Source organism: Schistocerca piceifrons, chromosome 11 (assembly GCF_021461385.2).
Source record: "Schistocerca piceifrons isolate TAMUIC-IGC-003096 chromosome 11, iqSchPice1.1, whole genome shotgun sequence".
In the NCBI taxonomy this organism is placed as follows: domain Eukaryota; kingdom Metazoa; phylum Arthropoda; class Insecta; order Orthoptera; family Acrididae; genus Schistocerca; species Schistocerca piceifrons.
In genome coordinates this window covers 164,337,771-164,364,247 of record NC_060148.1, presented here as the reverse complement: position 1 = coordinate 164,364,247, position 26,477 = coordinate 164,337,771, and the positions used below count along the sequence as shown (strand labels likewise).

The 26,477-nt window shown below is 38.8% G+C and overlaps 1 protein-coding gene across 6 annotated transcripts in view; it reads right to left on the bottom strand.

Moving 5' to 3' along the window:
• The window catches only part of LOC124720035 (zinc finger protein ZFP2-like), a 174,457-nt gene that overhangs the window by 8,518 nt on the left and 139,462 nt on the right, over window positions 1-26,477 (bottom strand). For all 6 annotated transcript variants that reach the window (XM_047245290.1, XM_047245285.1, XM_047245286.1 and 3 more), the window contains 2 exons: window positions 24,649-24,711; window positions 9,518-9,555 (listed from right to left, as the gene is read on the bottom strand). In XM_047245290.1, coding sequence (XP_047101246.1) covers window positions 9,518-9,555; window positions 24,649-24,711 — 101 coding nt within the window. The remainder of the gene's footprint in view (window positions 1-9,517; window positions 9,556-24,648; window positions 24,712-26,477) is intronic.

Genomic DNA, 26,477 nt, shown 5'->3' with positions numbered 1-26,477 from the left:
AAAACATTTATACAAAGTACTTCTGTTCAGCAGAAATACTGCTAATATCATCCCTTACAGTTTCCTACTTCTGTAGCGGCTGCTTGGTTTTCCACCTTATTCAACTGCCTCTCCCCCCCCCCCCCACTCCATGCCTCCTATGCTAAAAGTCATGTTTATATAGATGTATATATTTTTATTGTTGTGTCTAATGGCTCACATGTCTCTGCATTTTAGGCCATACTTTTACACAACTTCTTCTCAAAGGTGTTAACTGTTTAAAATCATCTTCAAACAACACTGCAGTATCCTACTTTGCTTGCATTTGTGTCATAGTGTCACTATTTCCATCACCATTATGAAGGTAATGAAGACAGTGCACTTCCTTATTTCAGCCTGTTTGAGTCAGCCATTATCATCTTCTCCGTTCCTACTCTCACAAAACTTAAACCTCATTGGAACAATTCTTTTATTCTAAGTGCAGTTTGCTTTTCTTTTATAACAGTATCAAAAATAAAAAACATAGTCTTTTACTCTTCATTTTTGATGGAATACATGAAAACATACAAAATTACAGATGACATGCATAAGTTCAGGTTCAGTTGGGTTTCCAGTACAGTTAATTTGTTATACATATTAAGTCATGTACATGTATTACATCTTGAATTAATAATATATCTACTGCTGTATGATATAATCTTGATAAATTTTTACACGAAAGAGCCAAAGAAACTGGTACACCTGCCTAATGTTGTGCAGGACCCCCGCAAGAGCACACAGAAGTGCCACAACATGACGTGCCATGGCTCAAATAATGTCTGAAGTAGTACTGGAGGGAATTGACACCACGAACCCCACAGGGCTGTCAATAAATCTGTAAGAGTAGGAGGGGATGGAGAACTCTTACGAACAGCACATTGCAAGGCATCCCAGATATGCTCAATAATGTTCATGTCTGGGAGGTTTGGAGGCCAGTGGAAGTGTTTAAACTCAGAAGGGTGTTCCTGGAGCCACTCTGTAGCAATTCTGAATGTGTGGGGTGTCACATTGTCCTGCTGGAATTGCCCAAGTACATCAGAATGCACAATGGACATGGGTGGATGCAGGTGATCAGACACGATGCTTACACATGTGTCACCCACCAGAGAAAAATCTAGATATTTCAGGGGTCCCATATCACTCCAACTACACCACACACCGTTACAGAGCTTCCGCCAGCTTGAACAGTCCCCTGCTGACATGCAGGATCGATGGATTTATGACAATGTCTCCATACCCATACATGTCCATCTACTTGATACAGTTTGAAATGAGACTCATCCAACCAGACAACATGTTTCCAGTCATCAACAGTCCAATGCTGGCATTGGCAGGCCCAGGTGTTGTGCAGTCATCAAGGGTACACAAGTGAAACTTCGGCTCTGAAAGCCCATATCGATGATGTTGCACACTGACACTTGTTGATAGCCCAGTATTGATATCTGCAGCAATTTGCAGAAGTATTGCACTTTTATCACTTGAACAATTCTCTTCAGTCATTGTTGGTCCCGTTCTTGCAGGATCTTTTTCCAGCTGCAGCGATGTTGGAGATTATATGTTTTACCAGATTCCTGATATTCATGATACACTCGTGAAATGGTCTTATGGGAAAATACCCAGTTCACCACTACCTCAGAGATGCTGTGTTCCATTGCTTGTGCACTGACTATAACACATGCTCAAACTCATGTAAATCTTGATAACCTGCCATTGTACAAGCAATAACCGATCTTACAATTGTGCCAGACACTTGCTGCCTTATATAGGTGCTGCCGACCTCAGTGCCATATTCTGCCTGTTTACGTATCTCTGTATTTGAATACGCATGCTTGTAACAGTTTTTCTGGCTCTTCAGTGTATAAAAATTGGAGGTTTCCAAGAAAGGTCTGTTTGCAACCTCTGTATAGTATGAGGGTTGTTTTAACTGTTGATAGTGCATTCAGTTTCAAATAAAAATGCAATTTTTCAACGAATTTATGGAGATGTGCTTACACAAGCATGCTCTCTCTCTGTCTCAAAATACCTCTCTCTGTAAATACTAGTGCCACCTTACAGTCAAAGAGAACCAATGTCGTAAGTTATTAATAGTGAATATTAATAACCAATTGATCAATCTGTGAGATAGCAGTATTGTATGTTAACCGGGGACCTAGAAACGGTGGAGAGGCTCCGTACCCGCTGCAGCCACAGTGGTCCACAACCCCACGACGACTACTGCAGTCCACTTCACCCCTCCGCCGCCCCACACCGAACCCAGGGTTATGGTGTGGTTCAGCCCCCAGTGGACCCCCCAGGGAACGTCTCACACCAGACAAGTGTAACCCCTATGTTTGTGTGGTAGAGTAATGGTGGTGTACGCATACGTGAAGAATTTGTTTGCGTAGCAATCGCCGACATAGTGTAGCGGAATAAGGGGAACCAGCCTGCATTCACCGATGCAGATGGGTTCCAGGGACCAGGTGCTCCTTCCCGCCCAGAAAGCTGTGCATTAGACCACACGGCCAACTGGGCGAGTAGGAGGCAGCAGTAACCACACCTCTAAGATGATCCATGTCGAGACAATTTTCTGCATTAGGTTTCTTCAGTTGCTGAAACATGTCTGATGCTTATGCTCAGTGCAATAGCTCTCCACAATCCTGATGGTCTGACCAATACATTACATGATAGAACAACAAGAAATACAATAGACACATGGCTTATGCAAACCAAGATCATATTTTATGAACCCTAAATGGGCCCTAATCTTATAAGGTGGCCAGAAAACCTTTCATATCTTATTACCAGAGAATGCAACCAATCCTGTCAGAAAGGCTTATTGCATAAGGCAAAATGGCGTAGACATTGCTGCCACCTAATCGTTATCATCAATTGCCCAATTAATGGTTTGTCAAGAGAGCGATATATATATATATATATATATATACACACACACACACACACACACACACACACACACACACACACACACACACACACACACACACACACACACACACACACACATTTTGATGACAAGTGACTGAGGTAGGGTAATTCAATTGACAAACTTTCATGTCCTGAGATGTAGAACCTATGAACCAAGATACAAAGTACAAATTCACACTGATCTGGGTGGTAGCAACTATCAGCCTTCAGATGCTAATCAGTGTGAATTGGCTTCCTATAAATGGCATATCCTAGCGTATCATCCAAATTCCTTCCGACCAACACACCAAGAAGGTGAAGACATCCATCGTTTTCTGACTCCATAGTGAAACAAATGTCTTTTTGGATTGAGTTCAGATGTTCTGAAAAGTTTTGGACTTCCATGAGACAAAACACAAAAGTATAGCCTACAAATATAAAAAAAAGCATGCAGGTTTCAACATCACTAACTCCTGGGTACATTCACCGATATTGTCCATAAACACATTGGCGATAACAGGTGACAAAAGGGTCTCCATTGCAACTTCATTATTTTGATCATTGTAGTGGGGCATTGAATAAAAAGTATAAGTCAACATATGTCGAAACAGATTTGTTAATTCAACATAAAGCCTAATCACAATTAACAGTAATGAATCAGACATGGAGAGTGCAAGTGTAGAGAGAGACTGCATTGAAACTTACTCAAATATCAGAATCATTCAAATGCAGTCCTAATAAATGTAAGAAATCTGCTGTGTTCTTAATATGACACACATACCGACCCCTTGTGGGCTGAACACAGTAGGAAGATGCTTTGCTAAATGGTATGTTGGAGCAACAATACTACTGACAACAGGTCAAAGAGAAGCCCCTTCCCTGTGGATCTTGAGATGGCCACGTGAGCTGCGGCTCTGTCACTGCATTTATGCCTTGAAAATGACAGTGTGAAGCTGTCGAAATATTAGTAGTTGTTGAAGATGTCGTATGGTTGTATTTCTGTAAGTTATTTGAACATTTTAAATGACAAGAGACATTCAAGGTTTCACACTGTTTCCTTCTACATGGTGGAAATTTGTTGTAGCTTGTGAATATTGGATAAACTTAATGGTAGTAGACTGGGACCACAATGGGGAGTGTCGTTTTTGTTAAACTCTGAGACCATAATGTTTTTCCAATGTTTACAAAAACTATGCATTATATTAATCCACCTGCCGTCAGTTGGATCAAGCAATGGCACTGGATTCGATTTTCTTCAGGAAAGAATTGATTGTACTTGCCAACAATTTTGTTTTGTTTCCAAGGAATTATTTCAGCTACATTTAACAACTGTTTCAAAAATTTTGATACCTTCTTGGTATTGGCTGGACATTGTTTCCTGGTCGCTGTTTGACTGGGAATTTAATTCTGTAAGTGCATAGCATTCAACGAATGTTTCTGTGGCTAGGTGTTTTATAATCAATTTCACAGTCAAGGCTTTGGAGGCCACAGCTTTATCTGTGCTAGGGAAAGGTTAATTTTACACTGATGCCCAAGAGCTCACTGGTTGTTAATTTATAAGTTCTGTCAAACAAGCTGCTTTTAGATGCTGCCCAGGAAGTAATGAGACAAGAATGTCTTGTTGACTGGGGCACCTTCCACAAAGAGTAATAGAAGAGCAGCTAAGATGGCTGCTTTGTGTTCACAGAGGATGGTTCCTGATACTGTTACCATATCTGTGGACAAGAGAAATGCCACAGTTGTCTTGAACAAACAGGATTACATTCAAAAGATGAAGTGTTTGCAGTCTGATCCAGTGTACCACAGGTTTGGTGCTGAGCTGACAAAAAGTGTTGAGAGGCAGACTATCAATTGCCTGATGAAAAGTTCCTTGATGCAAGTGACTATTAAGAGTCTTAATTCTTATCAAAATGTCCCTCCAATGTCTCCCAAAATTATGCCTTCCAAAGAAGGGGTTTTCTTTTATGACTATTATCAGTAACATTTAGTAAGATATGATATTCTCTCTCTCTCTCTCTCTCTCTCTCTCTCTCTCTCTCTCTCTCTCTCTCTCTCTCTCTCTCTCTCTCTCTACTCGCATTTTTCTAGCTGAATCCTTATGATTATTGAGGTTAGATTAGGTGCTGGATTAACAAAACGTGAAAATCTGTGAGCTGAGATACCCCACTTAAAAGTCCCACTCCATCATAATAATTTTAATGAAAGACAAACAAGATACATATGTCATTATTGTTGTTGTTGTTGTTGTGGTCTTCAGTCCTGAGACTGGTTTGATGCAGCTCTCCATGCTACTCTATCCTGTGCAAGCTTCTTCATCTCCCAGTACCTACTGCAACCTACATCCTTCTGAATCTGCTTAGTGTATTCATCTCTTGGTCTCCCCCTACGATTTTTACCCTCCACGCTGCCCTCCAATACTAAATTGGTGATCCCTTGATGTCTCAGAACATGTCCTACCAACCGATCCCTTCTTCTGGTCAAGTTGTGCCACAAACTTCTCTTCTCCCCAATCATATTCAATACTTCCTCATTAGTTATGTGATCTACCCATCTAATCTTCAGCATTCTTCTGTAGCACCACATTTCAAAAGCTTCTATTCTCTTCTTGTCCAAACTATTTACCGTCCATGTTTCACTTCCATACATGGCTACACTCCATACAAATAGTTTCAGAAATGACTTCCTGACACTTAAATCTATACTCGACGTTAACAAATTTTTCTTCTTCAGAAACGCTTTCCTTGCCATTGCCAGCCTACACTTGATATCCTCTCTACTTCGACCATCATTAGTTATTTTGCTCCCCAAATAGCAAAACTCCTTTACTACTTTAAGTGTCTCATTTCCTAATCTAATACTCTCAACATCACCTGACTTAATTCGACTACATTCCATTATCCTCGTTTTGCTTTTGTTGATGATCATCTTATATCCTCCCTTCAAGACACCATCCATTCCGTTCAACTGCTCTTCCAAGTCCTTTGCTGTCTCTGACAGAATTACAATGTCATCGGCGAACCTCAACATTTTTATTTCTTCTCCATGGATTTTAATACCTACTCTGAACTTTTGTTTCCTTTATTGCTTGCTCAATATACAGATTGAATAACATCGGGGAGAGGCTACAACCCTGTCTTACTCCCTTCCCAACCACTGCTTCCCTTTCTTGTCCCTCGACTCTTATAACTGCCATCTGGTTTCTGTACAAATTGTAAATAGCCTTTCGCTCCCTGTATTTTACCCCTGCCACCTTTAGAATTTGAAAGAGAGTATTCCAGTCAACATTGTCAAAAGCTTTCTCTAAGTCTACAAATGCTAGAAATGTAGGTTTGCCTTTCCTTAATCTTTCTTCTAAGATAAGTCGTAAGGTCAGTATTGCCTCACGTGTTCCTGTATTTCTGCGGAATCCAAACTGATCTTCCCCAAGGTCGGCTTCTACTAGTTTTTCCATTCGTCTGTAAAGAATTCGCGTTAGTATTTTGCAGCTGTGACTTATTAAACTGATTGTTCGGTAATTTTCACATCTGTCAACACCTGCTTTCTTTGGGATTGGAATTATTATATTCTTCTTGAAGTCTGAAGGTATTTCGCCTGTTTCATACATCTTGCTCACCAGATGGTAGAGTTTTGTCAGGACTGGCTCTCCCAAGGCCGTCAGTAGTTCCAATGGAATGTTGTCTACTCCGGGGGCCTTGTTTCGACTCAGGTCTTTCAGTGCTCTGTCAAACTCTTCACGCAGTATCGTATCTCCCATTTCATCTTCATCTACATCCTCTTCCATTTCCATAATATTGTCCTCAAGTGCATCACCCTTGTATAGACCCTCTATATACTCCTTCCACCTTTCTGCTTTCCCTTCTTTGCTTAGAACTGGGTTTCCATCTGAGCTCTTGATGTTCATACAAGTGGTTCTCTTATCTCCAAAGGTCTCTTTAATTTTCCTGTAGGCAGTATCTATCTTACCCCTAGTGAGATAAGCCTCTACATCTTTACATTTGTCCTCTAGCCATCGCTGCTTAGCCATTTTGCACTTCCTGTTGATCTCATTTTTGAGACGTTTGTACTCCTTTTTACCTGCTTCATTTACTGCATTTTTATATTTTCTCCTTTCATCAATTAAATTCAATATTTCTTCTGTTACCCAAGGATTTCTACTAGCCCTCGTCTTTTTACCTACTTGATCCTCTGCTGCCTTCGCTACTTCATCCCTCAAAGCTACCCATTCTTCTTCTACTGAATTTCTTTCCCTCATTCCTGTCAATTGTTCCCTTATGCTCTCCCTGAAACTCTGTACAACCTCTGGTTCTTTCAGTTTATCCAGGTCCCATCTCCTTAAATTCCCATCTTTTTGCAGTTTCTTCAGTTTTAATCTACAGGTCATAACCAATAGATTGTGGTCAAGAGTCCACATCTGCCCCTGGAAATGTCTTACAATTTAAAACCTGGTTCCTAAATCTCTGTCTTACCATTATATAATCTATCTGATACCTTTTAGTATCTCCAGGGTTCTTCTATGTATACAACCTTCTGTCATGATTCTTAAACCAAGTGTTAGCTATGATTAAGTTGTGCTCTGTGCAAAATTCTACCAGGTGGCTTCCTCTTTCATTTCTTAGCCCCAATCCATATTCACCTACTACGTTTCCTTCTCTCCCTTTTCCTACATTCGAATTCCAGTCACCCATGACTATTAAATTTTCGTCTCCCTTCACTATCTGAATAAATTCTTTTATTACATCATACATTTCTTCAATTTCTTCGTCATCTGCAGAGCTAGTTGGCATATAAACTTGTACTACTGTAGTAGGCATGGGCTTCGTGTCTATCTTGGCCACAATAATGCGTTCACTATGCTGTTTGTAGTAGCTTACCCGCATTCCTATTTTCCTATTCATTATTAAACCTACTCCTGCATTACCCCTATTTGACTTTGTGTTCATAACCCTGTAGTCACCTGACCAGAAGTCTTGTTCCTCCTGCCACCGAACTTCACTAATTCCCACTATATCTAACTTTAACCTACCCATTTCCCTTTTTAAATTTTCTAACCTACCTGCCCGATTAAGGGATCTGACATTCCACGCTCCGATCCGTAGAACGCCAGTTTTCTTTTTCCTGATAATGACATCCTCTTGAGTAGTCCCCGCCCGGAGATCCGAACGGGGGACTATTTTACCTCCGGAATATTTTACCCAAGAGGACGCCATCATCATTTAATCATACAGTAAAAGCTGCATGCCCTCGGGAAAAATTACGGCTGTAGTTTCCCCTTGCTTTCAGCCGTTTGCAGTACCAGCACAGCAAGGCCGTTTTGGTTATTGTTACAAGGCCAGATCAGTCAATCATCCAGACTGTTGCCCCTGCAACTACTGAAAAGGCTGCTGCCCCTCTTCAGGAACCACACGTTTGTCTGGCCTCTCAACAGATACCCCTCCGTTGTGGTTGTACCTATGGTACAGCTATCTGTATCGCTGAGGCACGCAAGCCTCCCCACCAACGGCAAGGTCCATGGTTCATGGGGGGGATGTCATTATTAACCAACCTTTAATTGAATGGGTTATGATACCAATAAGGTATCAGCAGAGTGCCTTACATAGGAAACATTTTCAACAAGGTTGTGGAAATATAACTTGAAAGGTGTTTTTTGAACACCATTTAAGATTGGGGGCCATTTTGGGTACATAAAGCATGATCTCGGTTTGCATATCGTGGACAACTGTCACATTCTTTATAATGTCACATATTTGGCAGTACCATGGGGAACTGGTGTCTTAAGTGTCATGTGCTTACAACAGCTCAGCAAATATGTTCTTGAGATCAATGCTTTGGCACAACCATCCAATGAAGTATAACAATATACAATATGGAGATTCTTCCAGTTATTGGCATAGTGTTGTTACAGAAATACTTAAGATTAAATTATAAAAAGCATTTTAGCCTCAAAAAGTCACAAAGTGTACCTATTGAAATATTGGCAGTTGACAAAGATGTTACCTGGCAGTAAGTTATTTGAAGGTTTATACACCAGGAGAAACTCAAGTTTCAAATTTGCATCTACTAAGAAAGTATTTCATATCTGTGAATGAAGGAAGTGAAAATTATTGTTTAGGTTTTACTTTGAAATTTCTGCTAGCTTTGTCAGTGTACAAATCATTATACCTATTTCACCACATTTAATATTGTTTGATTGAAAGTTCCATACATCAGTTGCATTAGAAATTTTGGCCATTCTGTTCTACAAAAACACAACTCATTGTGTGAAGAGAAGAAAAACTACAGCAATTAAAAACTCACACTTTTGATATCATCAGTATTTCATGCTTCAAAACCATAAGGCTGCAACTTTTAAATGCCATCTCATTAATTTTATTTTACTGCTGATTAGTGAAAAAGTTAATTGTGTGAATCCATGACAACCTCACATTTACATATAATGGACTACTTATACACACAAATGTGTTATAGATCATATTATGTTGTAATGTGACTGTCAACTGATACTACAAAAAAGAACACAAATCCTCAACCTGTTACATGAAAAGATAAACATCTTACTTTTCAAAGATAATCACCCAGTGAATAATGAAAACCTTACCATGTACTGTCTGGTGCACATCTTCTTGGGGCTACCTCCTGAAATATTTCATAATACTATTAAGGAATGAATTAAAAAATAAAACAACAAAGAAGAGATATTACCAAGACTGCTACTATTCATAGACATTTTATAAACCTGGAATTTTCCTTTTCATGAAAAACACACACACACACACACACACACACACACACACACACACACACACACACACAATGTTACTGAACAGTCTGTAACAGTCATATAGAACATTTATAAACTTACTTCATTAAATACAAAATCTATTTATGGCAAATAGTACATATCTCAGTGGCACTACAGAGAGAAATTCTCCCACTGCATATGAAAAATATATGCCTTCAGCTATACCTGAAGCTGAATTTCATTAAACTCAGCAGTATATTCCAATGGGTTAAAGCATCACATATTAGCCAATACAATAAATGAAAGCTAACAGACCATCTTATGGTTTCCAGTGTCATGTGCAGTGGCTTGAAGCAGTCTGACACATTAAACTTTGTTCTAGACCATGAAATGTAAGGTTCCAGGTCTAAGTACCAGCCCACCACATAGTTCCAATATGCCTGGAAGTTTAGGGTTTTTGATTACATTATAGCCTGCCGTTAATAACAATTATTTAAAATTTGATATCCATAGATCCACTTGCCACAAGCACTACACAATAAGAGGTTCTCACACTGACACAATAACTGGGAGTATGAGTACAGAGTGACAAAGTGGAATGATAACATAAAACCAGTCACACGTAAACCTCATTCGATCAATACTTGAATGTTGGTCATTAGTCTGGTATCCATATCACATATGAAGGAAATAGAATCCAATGAAGAGCAGCACATTTTGTTACAGGTTCATTTAGAAATCACAAAAGCATCACAGAGATGCTCAATCAACTCCAGCAGTAGAGGATACAACAAAGGCATTTAGCATCGTCTGGTTTACTATTAAAATTCCAAATGGGTATATTGTTACAAGTGTCAACCAATGTATTGCTTTCTCATACATATATCTTGTGAAATGACAATGAAGGCGAAATTACAGAGAGATTCTTGATCACAAAGAGGCTTACCACAATATTTCTTCTCATGGGCAATTTGTAACTGGAACAGGAGAGGAGGAAAGTGCCAGTAGTCTGCAAAGTATCCACTGGCACACCAAATAAGGTGGTGTACAAAGTATAGGTGCAGACATAGCTATCAACTCTTCACAGTCATTAGAGGAGCAGTATGTAGAGGATTGTAGTATAATATATTTCATCATTTAAGGGAACATTGTATGCGAAATTCATTGAAATTTGACATTTTCTGTTTTCTACTCCATAATGTACTCTGGACTTTCCTGAACATTTTGGTATATAATACATTAAAATCAGACAATTGTGATCCCTTCAAATAATATTTTTAATGTTCATGTGTGACTGTCAAATTTCGTGGCTACGAATGTACTGCCACAATTGAGCAGTCATATCTTGGGAACTACACAGTCTAGAAGGTCGTGAATTACTTTGTTTTGTGCCTACTGCTACATCTCGGAAGTTGGCATTACGAATAAAGAAATCAGTCCTTTGTTTCTGATAACAGTTTTCGTTGAAAGTAGTGTGATTATCAGCTATTTTTGTAGTAAACTAACTTCTACTGCTTTTTATACGTAAATAAAATGACTAAGCATAAAAGTAACTTCAAGAAATGTAAATTTGTGGTTAACAGATATGTGAGACCTTCATTTTCTTGTGAAGTACTAGAAAACACCAATGAAAAGCCATGTCATGCATTGTGTCCACCTCCACCAAACACTTGGCATAAATGAATGAATTTACACATAAACATTATCTTCCTTTGGCAATAATGGAGGCAATCAAACCTATTTACAGAGATTTGGCAAATCCTGAGCTACTAAAGAAGTGTTTACATGGGAAGACCCAGAATGTGAATGAGTCCTTCAATAATGTTGTGTGATGCTGTGTGCCTAAAAATATATTTGTTGGCCTTATGACTCAAAAGTTAGCAGTGTCTGATGCTGTAATAACTTTTAATGGTGGAAACTATGAAAGACTTAAGGTTCTGGAGAAGTTAGGGGTAACATTTGGACAGAATACAGCTAAAGAACTGCTGAAACTGGATGAGCTTCATGTACATGAAGCAGAGTTAGCTGCTCAGGAAAAAAAGGGGGGGGGGGGAGAAGGCAAGCACTGGGCTGTTGTGACACTGAAGAAGACACAGACTATGGGACAGGGAGATTCTAGTGCATAAAAGACACAGAAATGTAGGTCTGTATAAGAATTTGTAATAAAAAAGATTTAAACCTCGATACTTCTGAACTACATGTTTTGCAATAAATGACCCGATTTCTAAAAAAGTACTGATGGTAGAGACATGAAATTTTCACAGAATGCCAAGTGTGAGGTTCAACACATATGGAACTAGAATAATTAAAATATCCTGAGTTGTTTTGTTTTTGTGTTCATTTATTTACAAAATTCTGCCAAAAAACTGAGTGTTTGGAAAAAAAGAAGATAACATGCCCCACAATACAATTTCAGTAATAATTCTAGTTCAGTGTTTCTAAAAAGGTGCATTCAATAATTATGGAAAATTGTAAATTGGTGTCTTAAAAAAGATAATGGGTCACAAAATTCAATAATTTAACATTGGCAGCATAGGACATACAATATCCCCTTAAAGATAGCGCTAGAAACTTTGTAAGTAAACGTTTGTGAGACACTATCTACCAGTTCAGGATTCCGAACATCTATGTGTTGTTCTCCCAAGAGTCAAACACACATGTGACTATTCACATTTTCTTTGATTCATTGAATATCTCTTCTCGATCCTATCTGGTATGTGTCACACACTTGATCAATATTCCTGGAAGGTTCAGATGATTGTTTTATAAGTAAACTTCTCTATAGCCTGATTGCATTTCCCTAGTATACTACCAATGAACTGAACCCAGCAATCTGTTCTATCTACAACTGAGCTTATGAAATCATTCTATTTCACATCCATAAAAACTGCTACACTGTTACAAACAAGTATTTGTGTGAGTTGACTGATTCGAACAGTGACTCAGTAATATTGTAGTCACAGGATAGTATGTTTATTCATGTTGTGAAACTCACAGTTTTGTATTTCTAAACATTTACACATGTTCACAAAATTTACACTTGTTTCAACTTTTATCAAGATCTGCTAGAACATTTTTGTAGCTTTGTTCAGACAGTCCTTCATCTTTGACACATTAATGTACAACATATTATTGTACTTTCATTAATTAACACTGGTGTGATACTAAATCAAATACGTTTATACGTTTTGGAAGTCAAGATGTACTGCAGCTACTTGACTGCCTTGATCCATAGCTTTCAGGATGAAATGTTGAGTACATCAAGTTGGGTTCACCAATATTGGTGGAATCCATGCTGTATGGCATGAAAGAGATGATTTCAAAGATAATGGACAGCAGTTTTGTGGACTATTTTTGTTACCGTTCTTCTAAACAGGTGTCTGCCAGCTGCATTATCTCCTAATTATGGGCATAGCTTTTTGTCTGAGTGATCTACGGTATAATACAGGGCTAACTCGGCCACAAATTCCATAGAGAACACCACAGAGATTTCATTGGGTCCTAAGCTTTGCTGAATTTAGCATAATGAAAGGGTTGGAGAGAATATTTTTATAATACCACAAATTACTATTTCTTCCTGTTGCATTTATGGCTAGGTTCTGGGTAGAATGACTGCTTGCCTGTATTTGCCACAGCCGCTATTTACAAAATTTTATTTCCATGAGTTCTGTTGGATATATGCATATGGGGCTGAAGAATATTCATAGGTTCTGCTCTCAAAAACCGTCGTTAAAGTTACCGAAGTTGGTTCTGGGAAGGTGTATGGTGTCTTTCTTAGTGTGTCCACGAGTTAAGACCATTAAAATGTTATATTATACTCTCTCAACAGTTAAATTAGTCTGCCTTTCTCTGTACACACTCAGTTTCCCGATTTATTCAACTTTAATATGCATCCCATATATTTGAGCAGTCCTCAAGCATGGGATATATAAGTAATATTTATGGAATTGCCTTTGTAGACAAAATCCAGTTCCCCAGAATCCTATCATGGCCTGCAGCCAACCATGTGCATTACCTACAACTGACACTGTGGTTTATCCAGTTCATGCCTGTACAAATTGTACTGTACATGACTTACCCAAATTGTGACTCATAAGCCAATTTTCATGAGGTATATGAGTTCCCAGTTCTTGATAAAACAATGTAGCTGCCAGTCTTCATATCAGGATGATATTTTGTAAAAATCTAACTGGATATCACTGCAATTTTTAACAAACCCTCTGTCTTCATAAATAACTGCATCAGTTATGAAGAGTCCAAGATGGCAACTAAATACTATTTTCTAAGTCATTAACATACAAGCTGAACACCAATAGCACTATTACAGTCATCAGTGGCACACTAGATATCACTTTAGTGTCTGTACATTACTCTCTCCATCAGAAATTACTTGATGTGCGCTGTCTGTCAGCAAATTTTACAATCTACTTCCAAGCCATGCAACATATCCCTTACAAATGAATTTTATTTAGAAGACAATCAATGTGATACCAAATCACAAGCATTGCAGAAGTGCACTAACACTGCGTCAACCTCATTTCCTCTACCGATGACCCTAGGAATAACATGTGAATAATGGGGTTGAGTTTCATATAGTCGATATTTTCAGAACCTACGATTATTTCCAAAGAATGGGTACTTTTGTTCCAGGTAGGTCACAAGTTTTGAACTCAGAATATGCTCTAGGTGTAACATGGATGACTGACATGAAATAGATAAAGCATGGAAGGTCAGTTTTTGGGAAGTTATACAGTCAACTTCAGTTTATTGACAGAATTCTAGTAAACTGTATCTCATCTATAAAGAAGACCAAATACAGAACACTTTTTCAACCTATTCTTGATTACTGTTTTAGTGTCTGGATTCGCCACCAGAACACACAAAATGAGGACACTGAATCAATTCAGAGGCAACTGCTAGGTCTGTTACTGGTATATTTCATCTGTCGTATACTGACAATTCTTGACTTATTCAATGTTAAGTCTGAGGCTCTTGGAAACCAGTTAGAGTGCTGCAAGGCAAGAAACCAGACCCTTCAGATGACAGGCCCAGTTGGTAGCATTTAGTTTACATGAATAAAACAGTAATATAACAAGCTTGTGGATTGCAGATGCTGGATAGCTGTCCAAGAGTAGAAGTTTCAGTTCAAAGAATTAGCTGGTAACTCCATACACCATCTACATGCTGCTCTAAGGTGCCCCAACAGACTACAAGAGGCACATCATACGTGAGGTCTCCACTTCTAATGTAGAAACCCCCACCCTCAGGGCAGATCAAAATGATGTAAGACATCGTTGTTGCTAGCCATCCAAAAAATGCCAGCATTGCATGGCTATCAGATTAATGCTGTTACTGTCAAACAAGGATGTTATTAGAAAAATGGCCAGCAACACCTCACCTTCAGAGTAGGAGAAGGGGAAGGATGCCAATGTAGTTGGCTGGAGACACCAGAGAGGTGGAAAGTCTCATGTCAAGATTGTGAAGTATTGACAGGGTTGGTGGGCCAACTACAGAGAGGGAGAAGATTATGTGCCATAACTATTCAAACATCTTGTAGTATAACATTCCAAGTAGTATTTTGCTAGAATGTTTAGATGCCAACTATGTGTCACTCAATGCCAACCCCAGGCAAGCTCTGAGCTGAGGCTTTCTCGTTTGTAGTGCTGCACTCATATGTTCGCATTTTAATATACTGCTAGTGACTGCTAACTTCTGTAGGTTCTTACCCCTTGAACTCAGACATTGACTTCAATCGTACTGACAGACAAACCTCTCTGGGGGACACTGCCCTAACAAAGCAGTGACAATGCAGGCAGAGAGTCTTGCATGTTCGTGTGAAGCTGAGGGCCATGCCAACTGTAATACAGCTAATGACAGTATCTCCCATGCCAGACAGGCCTCAGCAGATGAACCATATCAAGAGTGTCTCACAACACCCCATCTCTCCTGTGTCCACCCACATAGTTTTTCCCCAATTCCCAAAACACCCAGTCCAAAGTGCAGTAAACCTGTGCCATGGCACATGGGAAGGTGTGTGACTAATGGAGCCTCAGGGATATTGGGCGACTTCCCTGAGTAATTACCCTTAAACCATATGATGTTCCATGGTATTAACTCAATAACTCCACTGTTCTTGTGAGGCCAAAATTGGAGCAAAAACAAAAACAGAGGGACTTGATGAGACCTCAAACACCCACTAAGGCTGTAAACAATGGAAGCTGTTCCCACAACTGTATCAAGCAATAAACCAGCCAAAGAAGTGGAAAAAGTCACTGAGAAGTTGGACCAGCTCAAGATTAAATCCTTGTCTAGGGCTGAGAGGAGGGAAACTTCTCAAAGAACATAAAGGAAAGACAGGTAAAAAATGGCTTCCTACATATAAATGAAGGGAACTAATAGTTTTTGAGCCTAAAACCTGCAAAAATGACTGTCTCAGAGTGGAAGGAGTAATTGGATGCCTTCTACCTCTAAGAAAGAGAAAAACATTGCAAGGAAGGAGTCTAATACTCCCGCTCCTCAGGATAAATGGGCCCAGAAAATGTCAAGGCAAAACAGTGCTATCTGAAAGATGGCACTGAGGCATCTACGGTGCACCATAAGCCATAGATGGCAGTGGTGATGACAGCTGCAGAAATATGGACATGCCCCCCATTACAACTTTGCGCTAGAACGGAGCCAGCACCAAAAGGCAAACAAGTTAAAGACTGGAGATGAGGCTGAATATATGTGCAGCTGTTGAACAGTTCACCACCCAAATGAACCAAGAGGCTATCAACAACGTCTCCTGAGTGACTATTCAGCAAATGTTGCTGTGTATGGGCATCTGGTTTACGCACTCACTGAGTGCTGTTCACTGGCGATGAAGGCTGGAATATGCACATCAATACCACAAGTAGACGTCCATTGAGTAGCAAGAAATGGCCTTTTCAGATGAATTGCATTTTATGATCCACTGGACAGATGGCAGTTGGTGTGCATGGTGTAAAAGTTTGAAAGCAAAGACCCTGCAACAACTGTCTGAGGCATCAAGGCTGGAGGAGGAAGCATTATCATCTGGGGAATGTTTGTGTGGCATTCCCTGGATGATCTCATCATTCTAGAATGCACAGTGTATCAACACAAGTATGCATCTATCCTTGTGGAATACTAATAATACAATACCAATAGCCGTTATTTAGGTTTTATTTTTAGGCTACCAGTTTCGACATTACATTATGTCATCTTCAGGACTGCGTAAATTGAGTAACTCTTGTGTTACAAACCACTGCAGCACTGTTACCTGGTCTCGTGCAGATTATTATGGGCATGTGTGCTCCTTGGACAGTTGTCAGCAACAGTTACTGACAAATGTCCGAGGAGCACACATCATAATTTATGGGGCTACAGTGTGTTGGAATAAAGTAGAACAGAAGGTGGCTGCTATTGAGTTGGTAAGGTGCACATACTGACCTGTTTGTCATAAACAGCAGAATTAGCAGCTGAGCCACTGCTGGGATTGAGAACACATGGACATGACCCCATTACACCTTTGGGTTAGAATGAGTGCAGTGGCAAGAGGCACACAGGTCAAAAACTGGAAATAAATTGATACCTTTACGATATCCACAATGTCACATCAGTATAGCGAAGGTGGTAAATATAAGAATGATAGGGCAGCTGCTGGCTGACCATACAATAACATCTAGCTGCATTAATAAACCTTCCCATGTAACAATTGGAAAAAGAGAGCAGTGGAAGAATGAACCATGATACTGTTAAGAACACATATTATGGTTTACTGACACGTTGAAAACAGTGAAGGCACTGGGACTGGAATGTACAGAGTACAGCCTAGACTTCAAAGAACACTCTCTCTAGTGTAGCAGGCCACAGTATTCCAGGTGGAAGTAGCTGCTATGAAGAGTGTGCACTTAGGAGAATTTTCTTGGTGGTAGAAGGATCATAGCATCCATGTTTACTCAGACAACCAAGCTTTCAGCCCCTGCAACAAGATCAAAGATTGTTGCAGAATACAGTGAAGCCCTTGTGAGACTCAGGAATGCAACAGTTAAAACCTTTTGTTGGTACCCAGTCACTCAAGCATTATTGACAATGAAGCAGCTGACAGACTGGTCACAACAGGTGCAACAACCTCATTTACTGGACCAGAACCTGTCCTAAGTTATAACTAAGGTGATGGTAAAATCAAAACTCTGTAGCTGGATGAGGAGGCAGCATGTACATTATTGGGCTGATTCAAAAACAAAAGCAAGGAAAGCAAATGATGCCATGGCCATGTTTCAAGAAAAGTTTTGTAATCCTGGACTAAAGCACGAGGCACAATAAACTCATGGTAGGACTTATGGGAACTTTAAGAAACATCTGCATGCGATGGGCATAGAGGAAGAAGCTCCTAAGTGTAGACAATTCAAGAGAAATCAGGTCTCATAAGCCCCATTTGTGAGTAGAACAGAAAAGGGAATGCCTAGCACTGGTACAAGGTAGTCTCTGTCAGGCATTGTATGGTGACGTCGCTGTATGTAGATGTAACACATCCATCTCTTTAAAGAATCTACAAGACAGTACTTCTGTAGACCATTTGCAGCTCTTCATTTGAAGATAGGTGAGACCTGTGTGCTTTTCCAATCATGGGGAGCATCTTTGTGCTCAAGGTACTGGCAGTAAATGGTGGCAAGTGTAGAGATAACTCACTCATAAATACATCATTAAGCTTGACAACACCATCATTTCCTGGGATCTTATTGAACTCTACTGATTCTAGAGGTTTTTTTCAACATCACTATAATAGAGAGCAGTGAAAGTGGGAGCTGGCAGTGGTAGGTAACTTCAATCATCCCTTGTCTTCCTCCTTTTCAAAACGTCTTTGGCACAGACCAGCTTGGTTTATGACTAAGCTCACACAATTGCCATAGTGAGTTTTGTACCACACACACTATCCAGGTACCATCGTAAGAAGTAACAACTACCAAACAATTCCCTATTGTTAACAGTGGAAGAAGAATTGTCACTGATTTGGATGATTTTCAAAATGACACTGATTACTGTACTGTACTGGAATTTTATGACTATGGCATGTATCCTGGCATAATCCGTATCACTTGAGGCAGGGGGTTACCTTCATAGTCTCGGATGTTACTGAATTTAGTGTATGTTAAAATTCAGGAGTAAGTAAGAAACGTATTTTTTTGTTATCTTCAAAAAAATTCCTGCCATGAGATACAGGTCTCCATAGATGACACAGCCAACACCATTTTAAAAATGTGACTTTGGGAAAACATTTTAAAATGCTATAACAGTTCTAGATATTTTGTTAGAGTTTTTTATTTGAAAGATTATTGCTTTATGATTACAATGGTATCATCTGTTTGGACATATCTATCAAAGTTTTTTTACTGTGTGCATTTTTAATTTTTTTGTAATTTACAGAAACCTTTTTTTTTTTCAAAAATGCCAATCCAGAAAAGTTAAATTTTTTTCTCTTCATTAGTACCATGTAGTACTTCCACTTTTAAGATGGACAGGTTTTATTTAAAAAAATTTTTTTTTAAATTTTCAATGGCAATGTATGTCTTCACTGAAGTTGTTTCTTACTACCTTCTTTGTTACAATGTTTATTTCTATTGTCTTTGTTGCAATTATTTCTTATCACTTTCTTTGCTGCAGTTATTTCTTTTCACTTTCACTGCTGCCGATATTTCTTACACTTTGTAGTACTTTCTTGTCAGTTGCTTTTTAGTGTTTGTTCATTGCAGGTTTCTGTATTGTGCTTGTTCGATGCTAATTTGTTTACTGAAGAGGCTTCTAAGAAATCTGAGACCCTCCAGTGAGTTCTGAGTTTTTATTAGGAATTTGCCAGTTGACACAGTTGCAGTGTGTTTTGTGAAAATGACTGTTTGAAATGTGTTCTGACTGTGGCCACAGGAGAGTGAAGTGTGCCCACTATCTGCATATTCATAAAAGTGTGATATATAAGACAAACAAAAAAACAGATTTCGTTCAGGTTGTGAATAAGTGTTCTCATTTGAAGACTCTGTTTCAAAGTGAAGATGTTTCCAATGACAAGTTTTTGTGTTCTAAATGTTTTGACAGAACAACAACAATGGTAGTATCTGAAGAAACTGTAGTCAGTGAAGTCAAGTCATAAGCTCTATGCATCAAGAAAGCACAGAGAAATTTCCAAAGATATGGATGAATACACGTCTTGAGAAGAAAATGAACAAAAGCACTCATGCACCTCTTGCCAGGAATTTTTCACAAACATCAATTCTGCCATTCAATATTGTGCATCCTACAGTGAAGAGGTGCAAGTTTTAACCATTATTCCAGAGACATTTTCAAAGACCATAATTTTGAACCACGTTCTGTGTCAAAGAACATGGTAGACAAATCAAGAAATGTGAGGTCTGTAAAAGTTGTCTTTGGAAGATCAGAACCCTATTATAGTCATCCTGTAGAAACAGCTCAAGTTCAAATAGTGCAGTCATTTTATCTGGAAGACAAATGGGACTGTTCTCACCAGAGTGCCAACAAAAAAGAAACTATAACTGCAACAGTTTAAGGTCAAAAGGTTGTCAAAGTGAAGAGGTACATCACTCGCAGTATTAAAGAAATGTGTGCAATTTATAAGAGCAACTATACAACTTCAAATTCTGGAAGATCAAAATTTTATGCACTATGACCTAAGTGGATGGTTCCACACCCACATAGAGATGTCTGTTTATGTGTGTTCTGCACGAATTTTGAAGTTTGTGTGGTAACTTTGAAGAACTTACTGAAGCATGTGACATATGACACCTTAGTTGGGTATGTGAAGTCATTAGTAAATCAAATTGTCCAAATGGCTCTGAGCACTATGGGACTTAACATCTGAGGTCATCAGTCCCCTAGAACTTAGAACTACTTAAACCTAACTAACCTAAGGACATCACACACATCCATGCCCAAGGCAGGATTCGAACCTGCGACCGTGGCGGTCACGCAGTTCCAGACTGAAACACCTAGAAACGCTCGGCCACAGTGGCAGGCAAAGTCATTTGAAGTCTGTGACATAAAGCGAGAGAATTGTTTGTTTCAACAATGTGGTGACTGCCCTGGAAATGGAGGACTGTCTTTACAGAAACTTGATTTGAAAGATGTAGCAGATAAATAAAGAAATTACATACGTGACATGGGAGGAAAATAAACTAACTATTGCCTTTTCAGTTTCATTCATGAACTTGGTAAATGGCCAGTGAAAGCAGTAACACACCAGCATCTGAAGAAATTGAAACAACAACACATTGCAGAGTTGAAGAAATATGTTCAGTGCTTCATTGTGATTTTGCTGAGAAAAGGTCTGTAATTCTCCCACACGAAGTACAAGGGTATTATTGGAGTAATGACCAAGTTTCAAAAAAAAGTGTTCAAATGTGTGTGAAATCTTATGGGACTTAACTGCTAAGGACATCATCCCTCCGCCGGGACCAGCGACACAGTCTATGACTGCAGAGCCTTAGACCGCTCGGCTAATCCCGTGCGGTGCCAAGTTTCAATTTTTACATTAGTGACATATTTTCAAAACAAGACCACAAATGTTGCAGTGACAAGTGATGACACAGGACGTGACTCAGCACATGCTTTGCTAGCAATGTGCAAAATTCTTCAACTGCAAACAGGGGCAGAGAAGATCATTATATCTGATGGTGATCCCAGTCATTTAAAAAATCGTCACCAGCTGTTTGAGTTGAGTAAGTCGTTTGTGCCAACTGTCTGGGTATACAGTGTTACTGATCACAGGAAGGGGCCTTCTGATGGTGTAGGAGACCTGCTGCAGCACCATGTTACAAAACAATTTTTCCAGACCAAATACAATTGCGATTCAGAATTCTGAGAATTTTATGAGAGTCGTGAAATCTTACACATTCACAGCTCTCATTCTTTTGTCCACAGAGGAAATTCCATGAGCAGAAAAAAGAAGAATGGCCCAAACAAACTACTACTGTGAAAGGAATTCAGAAGACACGTTTTTTGATTCAACGTGATCGATGAACTCATATTGCACGCACTTTAAAGAGCAAGAAAGAAGAAATTTCATTCATTCATTCAACACCTCAGAAACAGCAGGATAATATTCAGATTCACAACCTGAGAAGGGGATGTTTGTGGTGTGTGTGTGTGTGTGTGTGTGTGTGTGAGACTGTGACTGGTGGAGCGCAGAGATTATAGACACCAGTTATGAGTTAAACAAAATTGTAGTGAACTTTATGCTGCCACATGGATCAGCTGCTGGCTATAGGTTTCCAGCTGAAGGGCAGCAACAATGCCATCAGTGCTCTGTTCCTGTTCACAATGTTTTGAAGATTGTAGGTGCTCCAGTTCCTATTGCTTCAACAGGAAGGTATCACTCTATATCAAAGGAAGATACTGAAGCTGTAGAACACATTCTTTTAGTTCATTGACTGGCTAATTTCAGTATAAAACAAAAGTGCACAGAAGTTGTATAAATTTAAACCTTTAAGTCTTTGGACCTTTCACATACATTTTGGAACCACTTAAAACATGTGAAAAATGAGTCTTTTACTCAGCTTTCAAAACTAAAATTATGTTAAATAAGACTAGCCTGTTATGTGATAATGTGGTAATAAAACATGTTTTATGTATGGCAAAAATTTCAATTGTTTATACAACCTGTTCAACCTAAAAGTGGAAGCTCTCCTTTTCAATGAATGTAGAACTATATGGCAGTAATTAAAAGAAAAAAATCAAAATTTAATGGATTGGCATTTTTGAAAAAAAAAATTTGCATAAATTATAAAAAAGTTCAGAATGCTATAGTAAAAGAACTTTGACAGATAAGTCCAAATGGAGGATTTCTTTGTAATCATAAAGCAATTATCTTTCAAATAAAAAACCCCAACAAAATATCTACAACTGTTCCAGAGACACAGCATTTTAAAATTTTTTCCAAAATTCGCATATTCAACATGGTATGTGCAGTGTCATTTTTGGAGGGCTGTATCTCGGAGTAGAAGTTTTTTTTTTTTTTTTTTTTTTTGAGGAAAAAAAACCGTGTTCCTTACTTAAGTCTTTCATTTTAACATATGCTAAATTCAATAACATCCGATACTATGAAGGTAAGAGTTTTTCCTAGCCTACCTGAATTGATATTGACTATGTGTCCTACAAGCAAAAGACAGCTGATATTTTAAAGAGAAGATCACTTTCACAGCAAGCATCCATTCAAGCAGAAGAGTTTAGAAATTTTTGGGATTCAGTGACAGAAAAAGCAATGATGAAAGTTGCGTTCTGATATCGAAATGGAAATGAAGCCCTATGCTTCTTGACAGAGCATAGGGGAACAATGCAGGAGACCCATACTGCCGTACTAGGCAAGGTCCTAAGGGGGGTGGTTTGCGATTGTCTTCATCTGACCGCAATGGGGATGAATGATGATGATGAAGATGACATAACATCCAGTCATCTCACGGCAGGTGAAAATCCATGACACCACCAGAAATCAAAACCAGGACCCCATGCTTAGGAAGCGAGAACGCTACCACAAGAACATGAGCTGCACTCTGATATAGAGATCTGATATTGCAGCAACTAGGGCTACTTTTCAGAAAAAAAGTGTGTCAAAAAAGAAAATAGTCACCCTATTCCTATCTCCCAGAACACTCACCGGGCTAACAGCATGAATTTGGAATACATTCATACCTCCATTACACTGCATAAAAAACTCAGTAAATTCAGCTGGATGTGTATTTATGTGGGAATATTCCCCCTTTCTTTGTCTGAAATTCCAAACTCTATTGCAACTACATACCTAAAACTGTACCAGACATATAAATATGTCCTAAGAAAAATAAATAGTTATCAGTCCTTAACATAACAATGAAAATAATCAGTTTTTGACAATACAATGCAATTGGATAGATTAAATTTTTTTTTTTATCAAGTGGCGACAGGAAAGCACACACACAAAAGAAGATTATACTTATGCAAGCTTTTGGAGCAAGTATCTCATTCAATCAGCAGAAGGGTTGAAGGGGAAGGAAGAGGATTGAAGGAAAAGGACTAGATTTCAGAAAACTCGACCAGAACTGTGGAAGTCACCCAGAACTGCAGGTCAGGGAAGACTTACTTGATGGGATGAGAAGGAGCCACTGGCTCTGAAAGTTTGCATAAAGGTAAACACCTTTTATGTGTGCGTTCTCCTGCCCCTGCTTGGTGAGTAGAGTGTTTTATCTATCCAACTACATTCTACAGTCCTTAACATGTATCACATATGATTTACTTGCATATCTCAATGAACAGACCTTGATGATGATATACAGCCATCCAAAATTACTTTTAAATAAATTCGTTGAATGTGAATCACTTGGCATCAGCTGTGCTAGATATACATGTACCATGACATGAAAATTTGTGCTGAACTGGAACTTTAACCCGGATTACTATTTACTACAAGCAATCACCCTAACCATTAGGCCATCCATGCGTGCCTTCCAGACTGACCCAAACTTCCACACAGCACAATGTCTACATTCATATACCCTAGTTAGCTACATTTATCACTACATGCCACCAGCTATACTTTGTATTCCCACACCAGTGGGAATGAGACAATGAGGAATCAAGACCTATGACATTATCGTCTTTGCCCACCTTGGCGTGTAATATTTTCTTCCATGTCTGAATGCACAGACCTTGATGATGACAGAATGCTATCAGAGTGTAGCTGCGAGAATTTAGTGATGAGTGCAAGAGATTATGGTACAGGAATGTAGACTGCATGATGTTTCAGTCAGTCTGGGAGGTGTGCACAGATAACCTAATGGTTAAGGTGACCACTTGTAATAAGTGGGAGATTCAAGTTCGAGGACTGGTCTGGAATAAATTTTTATTTGTGATCAATTGGTAATGTATCCATACCTAACACAGCCGAGGCCAAGTTATTTGCATTCATTGAATTCATTTCAAAGTAATATCATATAGCAGTAACTTACCTTCTCTTTCTCAATTCTCACAGGATCACATTCACGAATGCAGAACTCCGTATATGCATCAATCTGTAATAAAGACATAACAAAGAAAGATAAAATCACATTTGAAGGAATGAAGTTCATTAGTATATTAGGCTGGTGAATAAGTTCACCGTGTTTTTCCATAAGTTTAATAAACACAACAGATACACATAACAAAGACTTTAGTCATCAATAATATATTCTCTGTCAATATTTACATCAGTCAACCATGCTGGAGTAACTTTTTCATTCCATGACTGTAAAAATCATTTGGTTTTGAGGCCAAGAACTCACTGACCCACGTTTGAAGCACATTTTCTTCTAGAAAAGATCCTTGTGGGTTGTTTGACAGAGTATGGAAAAGGTGAAAATCTGAGGGTGCAATACCAGGTGATTAAGTTGGGTGCATAATCACTTCCCAAACCAACTCCTGTTAGTAATTTTTTTTCAGTCTAGCAGAAGGCAGGCAAGTACTAACGTGGAGTAGCACCATCCGAAGCACTCTTTCTGGTCATCATTCTTGGACTGAATCTGTGAGAAATCTCGGTTGTTGACAGTAAATGTCACCAACGGTAGTTACGCCTAGGGGAAGTAATTCATATTAAAACACACTGTCACTGTTCCACTAGACACATAAAAGTATCTTTTGTGGATGTGCGCAGGTCTTTGTATGGGGAGTTGCAGCTTTGTTTCGGCTCAACTATTCCTTTCTATTCCTTTTTGGGTAAAAAAACACTGTTTCTCTTCACTAGTAATGCTACAAGATAGGAATGGTCAGTGTTCTTTGTGAGGGAATTGAGAACGAGCAAGTAGAGATGCACATATTGTCACCTGCTAATTTTATTATTTTGGTTTAAAGAATGCAGTACCCATACACCCAATTTTTGAATCTTCCCCACTGGATGAAAATGGTGCACAATAGTGGAATGATAACAGTTCATCACATTTGCTAGTTCCCAAGTACAATAATGTGGACTAATGCATTCAAACTAATTTCATCAAATTCCAAAGGTCTTCCTGAATGTGGAGAGTCATTAATGTCAAAACTATACTCCGTAAAACAAGCAAAATCATTTTCTTGCCATGTTCTGTCCAATGACATTATCCCTGTACACAGTGGAAATGTTTCTGATACCTCCACTGCTTTAACCCCATACTGAACTCAAACAGAAAAATATGTTGGAAATGTTCCAATTTCTACACTTGGTATTCCATCTTCTAGCATCCACACCTCCACTCACTATCTCAAAAAGACTGTACATAAACTCAAATAGCAACAGTGAAGTACAAACAAAGCGACAGTCGATATAAACCCATGGCAAACAGAATACCAACATGCAAAACAAAAACGCTATGAAATTATGCCTAATAACTGCAGAGACAGTATATACACAGACAAAACTGACTACATGGTAAAACTCCCAAATGAAGTATTCGAGATAAATAATTCCATACATCGCATTCAGGCATGTGACATAATCAGTAAAAATATGACTCAAGACCATGTGTTTCTCTCAAAGTAAAAGTCTGATGTTTTCATTCAGTCAATATCCATCCATCCAACAAAAGAAAGCCTTCAGAGACACGGAAAAGGTTAAGATACACATTAACAGACAGAAGCTGTCATTATAGGCAAATTTTGTGATGTGTACCAAAACAAAATTATAACCTGTGTTAAGCCACTCACACTGGTATTGGGAATATACATCTACATCTACACGATTACTCTGCTATTCACAATAAAGTGCCTGGCAGAGGGTTCAATGAACCACCTTCAAGCTGTCTCTCTACCATTCCACTCTCAAACTGTG